The sequence below is a fragment of the Capra hircus genome, chromosome 3 (genome assembly GCF_001704415.2).
Source record: "Capra hircus breed San Clemente chromosome 3, ASM170441v1, whole genome shotgun sequence".
NCBI lineage: Eukaryota > Metazoa > Chordata > Mammalia > Artiodactyla > Bovidae > Capra > Capra hircus.
Genome location: NC_030810.1, coordinates 97469448 through 97484645, shown reverse-complemented (window position 1 = coordinate 97484645; position 15198 = coordinate 97469448). Strand labels below are relative to the sequence as shown.

The 15198-nt window shown below is 41.7% G+C and overlaps 1 protein-coding gene across 5 annotated transcripts in view; it reads right to left on the bottom strand.

Annotated features, from left to right (window-relative positions):
* Nucleotides 1-5388, bottom strand: part of PDE4DIP (phosphodiesterase 4D interacting protein) — a 244857-nt gene extending 239469 nt beyond the window's left edge. For 3 of the 5 annotated variants that reach the window (XM_018045987.1, XM_018045989.1, XM_018045988.1), the window contains exon 1: nt 4985-5387. In XM_018045987.1, the coding sequence (XP_017901476.1) occupies nt 4985-5217 (233 nt within the window). In that variant the 5' untranslated portion in view covers nt 5218-5387. Of the gene's footprint in view, nt 1-4984 lie in introns of all 5 variants that reach the window. The other 2 variants (XM_018045995.1, XM_018045991.1) reach the window with 1 other exon arrangement.

Here is a 15198-nt window from a genome sequence, read left to right as displayed (position 1 = left end):
TGTAAAAGGTAAAATACCTTTGACGCAGGATTTTGCAATTTCTTAAAAAGTTAAACATCTACCTACTGTTCTACTTCTAGAAATTCATCCAAGAGAAATGTAAGCATATGCACACACAAAGACTAGTACACAAATGTTCATAGCAGCTTCATTCGTAACAGCCACTTTACAGGAAACAACCCCACAGTTAGTGAATCAATAAACTGTGGCATAGCCATACAATGGAATACTTCTCAGCAATGAAAGAAAATGAATGATTAATACCTACAACAGCATGGATAAATCTTAAAATAACTGTGAGTTAAGTAATAAGTGCGTGAAAGAAGCCAGGCAAAAACAAAGAATACATACTGTATGATCCCACTTATACAAAATTATAGAAAATGCAAACTATCATGTAGCGACAAAAGGATCAGTGGTTTCCTGTGTGTTAGTGGGGCAGGAGGCGGCGAAGGTAGGGATTATAACAGGGCAGAAGAAAACTTTTTAGGATGATGGACATGTAATGCTTTCATAAATATGTACATACATATATATTTCACAAATATATACCTACATAAATAAACTTTTCAAATTGTATATTTTAAATTTGCCCAGCTTATTCTATGTCAATTATATCTCATTAAAGCAGTAAAAAAAAAAAAAAACAGAAAGAGAGATGGATAAAGAGACATAATGGCTGACATTTGATATTAGAAACGCACTGGTCCTTCTCTGACATCATCCCTCACCCATAACTCTGACAGCTATCTGCTGGTTCCAGGCTATCCACCTAGAATGTGCAATCTGCTAGGCTTCAAAAGTGCACATTATAGAATATTAAGCATAGTTCCTTCGCTGTACAGCAGAAATTAACATGAGATTGTAAATCAACTACACTTCAATAAAATTTTTTAAAAGGGGGCAAAAACAAGTGCACATTGAAGCACATTACCATCAGCTGGCAATTCACTTAATTCCTCTTTTTTAAATAGTTGTGTACTTGCAAAAGGGTCACCTCTGAATTAAATCATCATGGAAAAGTTCTAGCACAGCATGGGTCTCACCTGAATAAGGCCTTTTTCCCAAGGCCATACATTCACTTATATCCCTCTGCTAAAATTTACTTCCCACCCAACTCTGGCTTCCTTATCTTGCTACACTAGAAAAAGTTCATCACGCGCGCGTGCTTGTGTGTGTGTGTGTGTGTGTGTGTGTGTGTGTGTGTGTGTGTGTGTGAAGCCCTCTCTAATTCTCTGCCTCTTAGCACTGTATCCAGTTGCCATAAACAACGTGGTTCATATTACCAGCTTATAGGGGCTTTAGCAACGTCTCCCAACCCCATTTTCCTATCCCCGTGATGACTTTTACCTAAGCAAAGTCACCTTGCCATTTGGAGTCTAAACTTGACAGTGAAGACAAACTGGTTCAGAGCAGAAATGTGCAGGCACTTGAAACAGACATAAAGAATCCCAAACCAAACAAACAATTACCTGAAAATATTAGCATGTCAGAGAAAAAAAGAAGGTCCACATGAGAAGAAAGGTTGATCCTTAATGACACTCACCATCCAGGGAAGAAAGAACCCATTTATATCCTCTGATACTCTGATCAAAGTTATTTTTCCTTAATTTAGAATTCACTGATTAATTCTCCTGATTCTAAATTTGGGTTTCCCAGGTGGCTCAGTGGTAAAGAATCCACCCGCCAATGCAAGAGAAACAGGAGACACAGGTTTGATTTCTGGGCCAGGAGGATCGCTTGGAGCAGGAAATGGCAACCCACTCCAGTATTCTTGCCTAAAAAGTCCCATGGACAGAGGAGCCTGGAGGGGCTATAGTCCATAGAGTTGCAAAGAGTCGGACACAACTGAGCACACACACACAACAGCAATTCTAAATCCAAGTTCCACAAACAACCTTTTAACTACAATTTGGCTTCCAAATGCGGCAAGTATGCCAAGAGAACTCACTGACATAAAAGAGTGGATCTAGTTCCCTAAAATGACTCCTCATTGTAAATTAGTAATTTGCCATCCTGGCTTTATATAGTAGCCATGTGAATTTAATAATCAGTCTGAGAAACCGACTCAACAACTAAAGCACAGTTTGCACAATAATGTCACCTTGCATGATCTCTTGGGACAGAGTCAGCTTTCCTTGGAGAGATCTTTGCATTTATTTATTTTTCCATAGTCCAGCTTACTATTATTACACTTATTCCACACTGTAGTTACATAGGTAAGCAGAGTTTAGAACGATAGGTTCTTGACTACCTGAGGGTAGTTTGCATCCAATTTTGTGCTGACCTCCACCATCATTGCTTGATTTAAAAACACTGAATTAAAATGAGCTGCTTTCATATATACAATGGACTATTACTCAGCCATAAAAAGGAGTGCATTTGAGTTAGTTCTAAAGAGGGAGCTGAACCTAGAGCCTATTACACAGTGTGAAGTAAGTCAAAAAGAGAAAAACAAATATCATATACTCGGAAAAGGCAGTGGAAACCCACTCCAGTACTCTTGTCTGGAAAATCCCATGGATGGAGGAGCCTGGTGGGCTGTAGTCCATGGGGTCGCTAAGAGTCGGACACGACTGAGTGACTTCACTTTCACTTTCATGCGTTGGAGAAGGAAATGGCAACCCACTCCAGTGTTCTTGCCTGGAGAATCCCAGGGATGGGGGAGCCTGGTGGGCTGCCATCTATGGGGTCGCACAGAGTCGGACACGACTGAAGCGACTTAGCAGCAGTAGCAGCAATGCTTATATATGGAATCTAGAAAGATGGTACCGATGAACCTATTTGTAGGTCAGCAATGGAGACGCAGGCAGAGAGAACAGACTTGCGGTCACAGTGAGGGAAGGAGAGTGTCGGATGAATTGAGACAGTAGCACTGAAACATATACATTACCATATGTAAAATTAGATGGCCAGTGGAAATTTGCTGCATGGCAGAGCTCAAATCACTTGCTCTGTGACAACCTAGAGGCGTGAAATGGGGTGGGGGTGGGAGGGAGTTCAAGAGGGAGGGAACATACATATATCTATGGCTGATTCATGTTGATGTATGGCAAAAACCAACAAAATACTGTAAAGCAAAAATTAAAAATAAATTTAAATATTAAAAAATGAGCTGCTTTCTTACATTTTTAGTTGATCAAGAGTTAGAAAACTGGATACCAAAGATACTTTCTCCTAAGTGGAAGCCTCTAATACTCATAAACTTCTAGTACTAGAGCTAAGATAGGAATGTGAAAAGTATGTTGCACATTCCTGGAGATCTGATTTTTAAATAAGGTCACAGTAGCATCAACCTCAGTGAAGTTCTGACTTCAGGGCATTCCTGAAATGTTTAAAAACATTTCAAGGCTCATCATCACATCAACTAAGATGAATGTAGAGATCTGTCAGATGAATAATTATTAAGGGAATAACAAAAGCATATCCATCTATTTTAACAATTAAGCCACAATATAGAGAACCTAATTCTAACCCAACAAATCTTTTTGTTACCAAAAACAGACAAATCACATGTTTATGATACAGAGTCATGACTCATTTAAAATTTTGCAATGACAATGCTTCTTTTGATGAAAAGTGTTCACCCTAGCATATATAAAATAGTAAAGAAGAATTTAAAATTTAAATATATTCAGATTAATTTTTTGTTTCAGGCTTTAAACAAGTTTCCAAAGTATTGTTGAAAATTATTCAACACACCATCGATAGAACATGTTTAAAAGGTAATTAAGTTTGGGCCAAAATTCCACTTTATAAAAAATCAAAAAATGACTACTTCTTGCCTCTTTCCATCTTTCAAGGCAGTAATTTATCCTGGATTTCTTCATAATTGTGATTCCTTTAAACGCTGTTAACTGAATAGCCTGACTCAGTTTTCTCAAATAAACAATGAACAGTGTGATGAATAAACACAATCAAGTGTCTGAATAAATTGTTTCCTCGTTCACATAGTCTTGAACACAAAATACAGATTCTATTAATATGCAAATCTGTAATTAATACTCAAAAGACCCAAATTCTGATTTTATGCATAGGAAACAGGCCTACAGAAATGAATTTTTTTCAGATTCCCCCATTAGTTAATGGCGGCCTCCATGCTGAAATCAATATTGCCCTGTAGTTTGATTTATGAGTACTAGCTTCCCATTAAAGGATAAGCTAAAGATGCTCCAACACAGAGAGATTTATTTCAAGAAGTCAGCAGCACAATCTGTCTCTTGTCCAAAAAAAAAAATAATAATATATGGCAGATTTTCATTCTGCTGCTGCTAAGAAAATTTGGGCTTGATGGGTGGGGTCTTCCAAGCCAGACCAACGGAAGTGACTGGGTTTATGTGGGGCTCGTCCTGCTAGGCATCATCCAGCCAGTCAACAGGCAGGGCCCCAGCTCTTCAGGAAAAGAGAGCCTAGGAGGAAGGAACCATCACTACCCCCACCCTGCTGCCTGTATCTAAGATGGGGCGGGGAGGAGGAGGGGGCAGGAATAAGATAAGGCAGTGCTTTCAACTGTACCCCCACATGCATTTCCTGGTCCTTTATCTTCTTTTAGCATCCTTAGTGCTTTCAACCTGGCATGGCCTTCTGAATCCTGTGTTCCATCTCTTGTTTGACTTGACCCAGCAGGCACGGCCTTCAATCTCATCTCCGTCAACAGAGCCCCTGACTACACGTTAAGCGAAGACCTTAGGGGTAGAGACTGAGTTTCCTACGCTTTAGTCCAGGGCCAATCCAGCGCCACACCTGTATTTCCAGGCAACCCCCTACTGTCGTTCCCCCTCCGCCCCCGCCACCAGCCCCATCATCCCCCAGTCCCCAGTCGTGCCCTTCAACCTTCTCCAAACTAATGTCACTCTGTGTCAACCCCTCCGAAGCGCCCGGGTCTCCAGCCCTGATTCCCAGCCCCGAAGGCGGTTCCCCTAAACCAGTGGCGCCGCCACTCCCGGCGCAGTCTGCAGCCTCCGGGCTCCCGCGGTGCTCTCACCTCATCCAGGGTGCGGCTGCCGCGGCTGCCTCTTCCTCCTCGGCCGCTGCTGCCCAGCTCCCGGCCGGCTCTGGATGCCGTCGTTCCCGGCCGGGAGACTGCCGCGAGGACAGCGGGATTCGCGCCGCGTCCCTGGACCAGTAGGGCGCGTGGTGCGCCCGGCGGACCGCGCGGCAGCAGCAGCCGCAGTCGCAGCGGCGGCGGCAGCAGGACCCGCTGTCAGTCCTCTTCATGAATTTCCCGGCCCTAGCCAGCCCAGTCCTAGTTACCGTCCCTGCTTGGTTTTCCTAAGGTCTTCCTGCACGGCCAGGACGCATCATCTGGGCGAGGATGCTACCCACTCAGTTGCCCCTGGCACGGTGCAGACCTGGGAAGGCCAGGCCTCCTCCGCGCTGCCTCCGCCACCTGCTCCGCCCAGATTGCTTCGGTCCCTCTCCCACAAACACTCGCCGCTGCCTCTGCACCCTCTGTCATCTCCCCCTTCTCTCCCACCCACTACCTCAACCTGGAGAGCTTTTCATTTCCAGACCTCCTTTCTGTTTTCTTCCTATCTGCTCCATTGTCACTGTCCTCAATTTCCAACCTCAAAAAGTTTCTCCTTCTCTCACTGCTTCTCTCCATATATTCCTGGTTTTTGTTCTCCACCCTCCAAATCCATCATCCTCTTATATTTTACATTATTCTCTCCTCAGAATCATTACTTCTCCAGGTTTGTTGTCTAGCCTTCTTTCCCTCTTTTAAAATCTTTTCTTTCAATTTTCCCTTTAGTTATTATAAAAACCTTTCTCATAAACAACCTCAATTTTTCTTTCAATTGAGACTTTCTGATTGCCATTTTCCACGAAGAGCTCTTAGTAAAATATATATAACTTGGTATCTGCTATCAAATCAAAAGAGTGTTTTCATGATTTAAAAAAAAAGGTCATTGATCAAATAAATCTTCCACTTAATGTTTGTTCGGAAAACCCGTTTTCTTATAGTCCAGTGTTTTCTAAGAATGGAAACTGAGTCTCCAGCAACGCAGAATGCTTCTACTGTACCATCCTATACCAGCAGTCTCACCTTACTGGTTCTGCTTAACGATTTTTGGACTTTACCATGGTGTGAACGTGAGATGCATTCACTGGAAACCAGATCTAGAATTTTGAATTTTGATCTTTTCCTGGACTAGAGATATGGGGTAATACTCTCTGGTGATGCTGGGCTCCCAGTCAGGTACATTTATAACCACTCTGTACCCATACAACCATTCTGTTTTTCACTTTCAGTATAACAGTCAATAAATTATTACATGAGATATTCAACACTATTATAAAACAGGCTTTGTGTTAGATGATTTTGCCCAGCTGTAGGCTAATTAGGTGTTCTGAGCATGTTTAAGGCAGTCTGGGCTAAGCTGTGATGTTTGGTCGGTTAGGTATACAAAATGCCTTTTGACAAGATATTATTGCTTTATGATGGGCTTATAGGGAGGTAACCCCATTGTAGGGCTTCCTTGGTGGCTCAGTGGTAAAGAATCCACCTGCCAATGCAGGAGATGTGAGTTCTATCCCTGGGTCGGGAAGATCCCCTGGAGAAGGAAATGGCAACACACTCCAGCATTCTTGCCTGGAGAATCCCATGAACACAGGAGCCTTGCTGGCTACAGTCCATGGGGTCACAAAAGAGTCAGACATAAGCTGAGCGCTAAAGAATTGATGCTTTTGAACTGTGGTGTTGGAGAAGACTCTTGAGAGTCCCTTGGACTGCAAGGAGATCCAACCAGTCCATTCTAAAGGAGATCAGCCCTGGGTGTTCTTTGGAAGGAATGATGATAAAGCTGAAACTCCAGTACTTTGGCCACCTCATGTGAAGAGCTGACTCATTGGAAAAGACTCTGATGCTGGGAGGGATTGGGGGCAGGAGGAAAAGGGGACAACAGAGGATGAGATGGCTGGATGGCATCACTGACTCAATGGACATGAGTTTGAGTGAACTCCAGGAGTTGGTGATGGACAGGGAGGCCTGGCGTGCTGCAATTCATGGGGTTGCAAAGACATGACTGAGCGACTGAACTGAACTGAAACAACAAGAAACAAAATCCCATTATAATTTGCAAGGCCTAAAAGGGACAAGGTTTATCTTTTAGTGCATAGTATGGATCCCAAGGTTCATAGGCAATAGTCACTATCATTAACTCAGTGAGAATAAAGCTGAACTCTTCAGTCATTGTTTTTCTCCCAAGTCTGCTGTTGATTCTTCTGTTTTATTAACTCCAACACTACCATCCACAAAGTTGCCTGAGCCCTCGAACTGGGTATCATCAGAGATGTATCTTCCTCATGCAACTCATCCAGTCTTTAATTCCACTTCTTTACTATTTCTTTAAGTGGTCGCTCCCGTCATGATTCCAGCTGCTTCCAGAAAATGACACTATCAGGTATCTCATTGTTCTTTCTTTCAAACCTAACTTAATCTGTATCTTTACATATCTTTTCTTCCCCCTAATCTATCTTCAGTTCAGTTCAGTCGCTCAGTGGTGTCCAACTCTTTGCGACCCCATGAATCGCAGCACGCCAGGCCTCCCTGTCCATCACCATCTCCCAGAGTTCACTCAGACTCACGTCCATCGAGTTGGTGATGCCATCCAGCCATCTCATCCTCTGTCGTCCCCTTCTCCTCCTGCCCCCAATCCCTCCCAGCATCAGAGTCTTTTCCAATGAGTCAACTCTTCGCATGAGGTGGCCAGAGTACTGGAGTTTAAGCTTTAGCATCAGTCCTTCCAAAGAATGCCCAGGGCTGATCTCCTTTAGAATGGACTGGTTGGATCTCCTTGCAGTCCAAGGGACTCTCAAGAGTCTTCTCCAACACCACAGTTCAAAAGCATCAATTCTTTGGTGCTCAGCTTTCTTTATAGTCCAACTCTCACATCCATAGATGACCACAGGAAAAATCATACCCTTGACTAGACGGATCTTTGTTGGCAAAGTAATGTCTCTGCTTTTGAATATGCTATCTAGGTTGGTCATCACTTTTCTTCCAAGGAGTAAGTGTCTTTTAATTTCATGGCTGCAGTTACCATCTGCAGTGATTTTGGAGCCCCCCAAAAATAAAGTCTGACACTGTTTCCACTGTTTCCCTATCTATTTCCCATGAAGTGATGGGACCAGATGCCATGATCTTGGTTTTCTGAATGTTGAGCTGTAAGCTAACTTTTTCACTCCCCTCTTTCACTTTCATCAAGAGGCTTTTGAGTTCCTCTTCACTTTCTGCCATAAGGGTGCTGTCATCTGCATATCTGAGGTTATTGATATTTCTCTGGGCAATCTTGATTCCAGCTTGTGCTTCCTACTGAAGCAATTTACGACTCTCATCTCTTCTTTTTGTTCTTGTTTAGTTGTTTAGTCATGTGCAACTCCTTTCTGACTTCTTGGACTGGAGTCTGCCAGGCTCCTCTGTCCATGGAATTTCCTAGGCAAGAATACTGGAGTGGGTTGACATTTCCTTCTCCCAGGGGTCTTCCTGACCCAGGGATTGAACCTGTGTCTCCTGCTTGGCAGGTGGATTCTTTATCACTGAGCCACCCTGAAAGACCCTCATCTCTACTAGAAAATTCTTAATTATCTTTTGTTGGCTTAATATTTTTTGGCCACCTCTTTTCTGTTAGCTCTATACTGAGCCTATAAACACGTTCACATTTCCTCATCCCTAAAACAAAGACTTCTCCCTCTAACCTCTATCATATCTCTCATTTCCCTTGCCCTTCTAACCACCACCATATCTCTCATTTCCCTTCATAACCGGTTTGCTTACATACACTGTATACATTTGATGTCTATACCTCTTGACTTACATACATTGTTTACCACCTAATTCTCTAAAATCTGGCTTCTAATCCTATTAGGCTGAGCACTGAAGAATTGATGCCTTCAAACTGTGGTAGTGGAGAAGACTCTTGAGAGTCCCTTGGACAGCAAGGAGAACAAACCAGTCAATCCTAAAAGAAATCAACCCTGAATTTTCGTTGAATGGACTGATGCTGAAGCAGAAGCTCCAATACTTTGGCCACCTGATGGGAAGAGCTGACTCATTAGAAAAGACCCTGATGCTGGGAAGATCAAAGGCAAGAGACAGGGACGACAGAGGATGAGGTGGTTGGATGGCATCAGCAACTCAATGGACATGAGTTTCAGTGGACTCTGGGAGATGGTGCAGGACAGAAAAGCCTGGGGTGCTGCAGTCCATGGGGTTGCAAAGAGTCAGACACGACTGAGCAACTGAACAACAGCAATACTATTACTTAGTAGAAGTTGCTTTCCTAGCAGACCTGGACTTTGGCTTTGCCCATAGACTAGAGGTAGATTTTATCTAATGCACAAATTAAAAGGAATGGGGTTCCCAAATTTAAAATGTATATGCCATTTTCATTAGTTGAGGCAGATAAATAGTTCAATGAAGTCACAGCAAACTCAAAAGCTAAGACGTATTGAAACACCCAGTTTTAGCTAGGATGGAGGAGCATGTATCAGAGTGACTTTTCCCACCTTGGGTTGGGGAGTAGGGTACAATAGAATATATAAATACTTACAAATATGTAAGTATTACATATATATATATATATATATATACACACACACACACATACATATATATAAATATGTTGTTGTTGTTCAGTCACCCAGTCGTATCTGACTCTTTGAGACCCTATGGACTGCAGCACACCAGGACAAAAAGATATAAATATAGAAAAATACCAAAACAACTCTTGGAAGAACTAATGAGTAACCTAAGCAGGCAGGATTTGAATCTATCATTCTTAAGGAGAGAGAAGCACATGAAATGAGCTCCATATTCATCCTGGGATTTCTTTCCAAATCAAGTGCTAGAGAATAATCAGGGTTTCCCAGGTGGCACTAGTGGTAAAGAACCCGCCTGCCAATGCAGGAGACATACAAGATGCGGTTTCGATCCCTGAGTACAAAAGATCCTCTGGAGGAGGGCATGACCACCCAGTCCAGTATTCTTGCCTGGACAATCCCATGGACAGAGGAGCCTGGCGGGCTACAGTCCATAAGGTCGCAAAAAGCTGGACACAACTGAAGCGACTTAGCATGCGCATATGCTTATGCCAATAAAAAATTTCTAAGGAAAGAATATTACTGTATATGTTGAGAAAATAAAGTATTGATTCAAAAGGAAAAACAAGCTTACTTCTTTTGTTAGATTTACCTACATATTTCATTTATTTTGGTGCTGTTATAAGTGAAATTACATTCTTAATTTTATTTTGGAATTATTAATTTCTAGTGCAGTTACAATTGATTTTGTACCCTACAATTCTGACAAATTCACTTATTAATTATAATTTTTTGTGTGGGCTCTTTCGAATTTTCTATGTACAAGATCAAGCCATCTGCAAACAGATTTAGAGTTACTTTTTCCTTTCACATGTTGTTGGCTTTATTTCTTTTTCTTGTCTAATTGCTCCAGTAAGAACTTCAAATGTAATGTTGAGGAGAAGTGGGGAGAGTGGACATTTTTGTCTTGTTCCCAATTTTAGAGAGAAAGCTTTCAGTCTTTCACTTTTAAGTATCATATTAGTTGCAGGGTTTTTTTATAAATGTCAATTAATCAGGTTGACGAATACCTCTTCTAGTCCTAGTTTGTTGATTGTTTTTAAGAGAAAAAAGTGTTATATTTTCTCAAATGCTTTTTTTCATTTTTTGAGATGAACACTTGAGTTTTGTCCATTATTCCACTAATAGGTACATTACATATATTGATTTTCATATGTTAAACCAACCTTGTGTTTCCAGGGTAAATCTCACATGGTCATTATTGTATAATCCATTTTACTTGCTTCTGGGAAAAGTTTACTACTATTTTGCTACTTATCTTTATATAAGGTATATTGGTCTGTCATTTTCATTTCTTGTGAAGTCTTTGAGTAATAGTGGCCTCATAAAATGAGCAAGGAGGCGTTCACACTCTCTTTTTTTTTTTTTTTTTTTTTTTTGGTAGGGGGAAGAATTTGCAAGGTATTAGCATTCTTTAAACAATTGCTAAAATTCACAAGTTAAGCCATCTGGACCATAACTCTTCCTTGTGGGAAGTTTTACTACTACTGCTGCTGCTGCTGCTAAGTCGCTTCAGTCGTGTCCAATTCTGTGCAACCCCATAGACGGCAGCCCACCAAGACCCACCTTCCCTGGGATTCTCCAGGCAAGAGTACTGGAGTGGGTTGCCATTGCCTTCTCTGACTACTATTACTACTACTACTCATTTAATTGCTTGTTATAGGTCTATTCAGGTTTTCTGTTTCTCATTGAATCAGTTTAAGTAGCTTGTGTTTTTCCGGAATGTGTCCTTTTCATCTAGTTTATCTAATTTGTTGGCATACAATTATACATAGCATTCCCTTATAATCCTTTTTATTTCCATGGGCAGTACTAATATGCCCTCTTTCATTTGTAATTTGACCCATGTATTTTAATCCCTTTAAACAAGGGAGCATAATAAAGACTAATAATAACTGAAAGCTCTGACCCTTAAGGTTGTAAAGAAAATCACTCAGAAGGAAAGTTGTTTGCTCATTTCCGACACACAAGTATGGGTAGAAGAGAGTAAAGAAGCAGGAGGCGAAGAGGTATAAGAGGAGGAAGCCAAACAACACTCGGAACAACAGTGCAGCCCTGGGCTAGGGTCCTGGTTCCACCACGGGGGACACACGTAACAGAATCTTTGAGCTCTTTATAGAACTAAAACCTCCAACAAAAGGAAGACGTTAGCATTCTTCATTCCAGAGAAGACCACCTGAGGTTAGATTAAAAGAACCGGAGAAGCTCAGCAAGAGACTACCAGGTCTAGGCTCTGCTTATACCCCCTGATCCTTTTCCCAGCATCCTTGCCCTTGAACCGTTGCTATAAAACTGCACCAAATTCTCCCAAATTGGGGAAACACAGTTTTTGAAGGATAAGCGCAAATTCTGTCTCTGAATTCAATCCAGCACTGGTGCAATGAGGCTAAGCTTTTGGCTTTGCCAACTGTGAATTATGCTGTACGTGCTCATTCCAGTCTGACTCTTTGCAAACACGTGGACTGTACCCACCAAGCTCCTCTGTCCATGGAATTGTCCAGGTAAGAATACTGGAGTGAGTTGCTGTTTCCCACTCCAGGGGAATCTTCCCAGCCCAGGGATGGAACCCATGTCTCTGGTCTCCTGCATTGACAGTTGGATTCTTTACCACTGGTGCCATCTGGAAAGTCCTAGTATACTGTATACAACCGGTGAAGAATTGTCTCAGTCCATGAGTATGCCATTCGTTCAGTCATCTATTCAAAAAACATTAATTGAGCATTTGCTAGGTTCCTAGGGAAACAGAACACTAGGCTCCGGGAGATAACAAATGACTTCTGTTACTGCTCTGAAAGATTTTAGAGGCTATGAGGGTAAAAAAGAAATGTTACAACTTTTAAGTTCAATAAAATATTTTAGATCCTATCAAAACTATTCCAATTATCTTCACAACCCCACTATCTCAAAATCCAAGGGATGGGCCTGGTGGTCTCTGCCTAGCTTTCCCAACAAAGCAGAGAAATTGGACAAAAATAATGAAAGTTTCACGAGGTAGCTTCTAAAGGCAGGGAGTAGTTTTGCTTAGCCTGGACATTTGAAGCAGGCTATCTAAGGTGGTAATTATTTTAAATAGTGGCTTTCACATTACTTACAGTGTGCTTGTTCATTTTTCCTCCTTTCTCACCCAAATCCTTACTTTCACTTTAATGTCTGGACTGTGTGGGGACAACTCAGGTAAAGATTGTGAACGAACTTAAGGTTGAACAAAATGAAAGTTCTGCTTTATGGGAGCTCACGTTGTAGGACAGTTTAGTCAGGGGTGATAATTCAAAATAACCATCAGCTCTGAGGGCATCAACATATTCGCAGCCTGATCGCCGCTTCCGAATCACCAGGGTAGCCAGAAGAAGCAGGCTTGAGGTGGGGCCGATGGGCGGGCGCCAGGATGGAAGGCGGGGCTCATTCTGGGAGTCCCTGGAGGTAGCCAATGGCCACCTGGGAGACGGAGCTTTTGAAACCGACTGGCATGGAATCTGACCAATCAGAAGCTAATCTGGATAAACAGCCGAAGTGGTACCAGTAGAGTTTTGGCGCAGTTTGATAGGAGGTGCGGGTTGAAGAGCGATAGCTCAGAAAACCTGCTATTTGCTGATCTGTGAGAAAAGGTTTCAGTTTTTAAATAACTGGTTCAGCCATATTACCACATATGCCCGATAGTAGCACAGAAATAGTGCCTTTTTTTGTCTGCCAAGAGCATCACTTCCTCCTGAGAAAGTTTTTTTTTGTTGTTTTTTTTAAATTATGTAATTCATACAGGAGCTGCTGTTTACTTACAGACAGTGTTTGGTCTGAGGGTTGATAAGGGCCACAGGTTTCTGGGAATGTTATTCATCTTCATTACCTAGCTCAGTGTCTGGCATACAATTAGGCACTCAGGAATTGTTTAAAAATAAGTGTACACAAGCCGTTAACTGTTGCTTTCTTTGATCTCACGTGTGAAGTCTCTAACCTTCTGACTCTGCCTTAATGAAAAGTCCCATTCTGTTTTAGCAGCTTAATTTAGATAGGTGCTTTATTTCGGTTTTTGGATACAAAATGCTGTTAGTTCTGATATTCAAATTTCTGTTTACGTCCCCCCTACCCTCCAGTACAACCTTTACAAGTTCCAAGATTCTTGAATTTGACCCATTTCATAGTGTGGTCGGGCTTCCGGCATAGATCAGTCAGTAAAGAGTCTGACTGCAATACAGGAGACCTGCGTTCGATCCCTGGGTTGGGAAGATCCCCTGGAGAAGGAAATGGCAACCCACTCTGGTATTCTTGCCTGAAGAATCCCATGGACAGAGGAGCCTGGGAGGTTACAGTCTATAGGGTCGCAAGAGTCGGACACGACTAGCAACTAAGCACAGGCGAATAATGTTGTCAGGTTTCAAGCAGACATATGGTCTTGGGCAGAGCCTAGATCCAGGAACTAGAAAGAGGCTGGAATTCCTGCTCCAAATTTGCTTCTCTATGCATTCTTCTCTTTTTGCTTCTCTCATCAACATAGCCTTACCCTTAATTAAAATATTGGTATTATCAATTTCCCATTACTGGAATTGTTCCAGCAGAGGCTGACTGACAATGACCATTTGACACCATGGTAGAAGACATATCCTTGTTGAGTGGGAGGAAGGGAAGTTAGGTCAGGTTACATCTTTGAGCTATTTTAAATATAAGATATTATGATTTTGCCAACCTAGGCTCCCATATACCCAAGGATTGCCTTCCATTTCACTTTCTCACTGTGCTAAATAGCACCATCAGTTTGTCTTGTCTATATGCCTGTCCATTTTTGTGTGGAGTCAATCATTAGGTCTTCCTCCCAAAATCCTCTCAAGAAATAAGTTTTCTCCTAGTAGCTGTAGAGTTGTAGAAAAGGTAACAAAACGTGAGCTCCTTAACCTATGGTTAAATGTTAAGACGGAATCATATCAGGATTAGGAGGATAGGTTTTGGAGTTCAACAGCTCAAATCCTAGTCCCATTACTACTAGCTGTGTCATTGTGGAAAAATTACTCTCTGACGTTTTTTCTTTAACTACAAAGTGGGGACCTACACTTTCTCGGTATATAATCACAAATATCCTTAGAGGCAGATAATATTCTCATATTAGAGATGGGGGCACCAAAGGAAAAAGCGATGGTAACATTTATTCAGGTGGAGTTGTCTAGAGGTTTCTCCAACAGGGAGTAAATGAAGAGTTACTGGAAGTTTTGCAAGACTGTCCTGCTACCTATAATGATAGATCGCAGCTTTCAGCAGGGTGACTGATCTAGATAATTTCTGAGATCCTGTAATATGATCACTTACTCACATATGCAATTAATATTTTTTTCCAGAATCTGTTTAAGGACCTGGGCATACAGCATACACAAGCAAAAAAAAAAAAAAAAAAACCCATACAATACACACACATACACACACAGAACTCTGCCTAAAAATATAAAAGTACAGAAAATAATTTGTGCTGGATATACAACATATAAAACAAAAAAATAAATATGAAAATATATCATCTGATTGTCAGGTTTTTCATATACCCTTCATCTAAGCACCCAATAACTCCTGCCCTCCTTCCCAGCCCTCTCCCCCAACTTAAAGTATCAGAAACTAGAA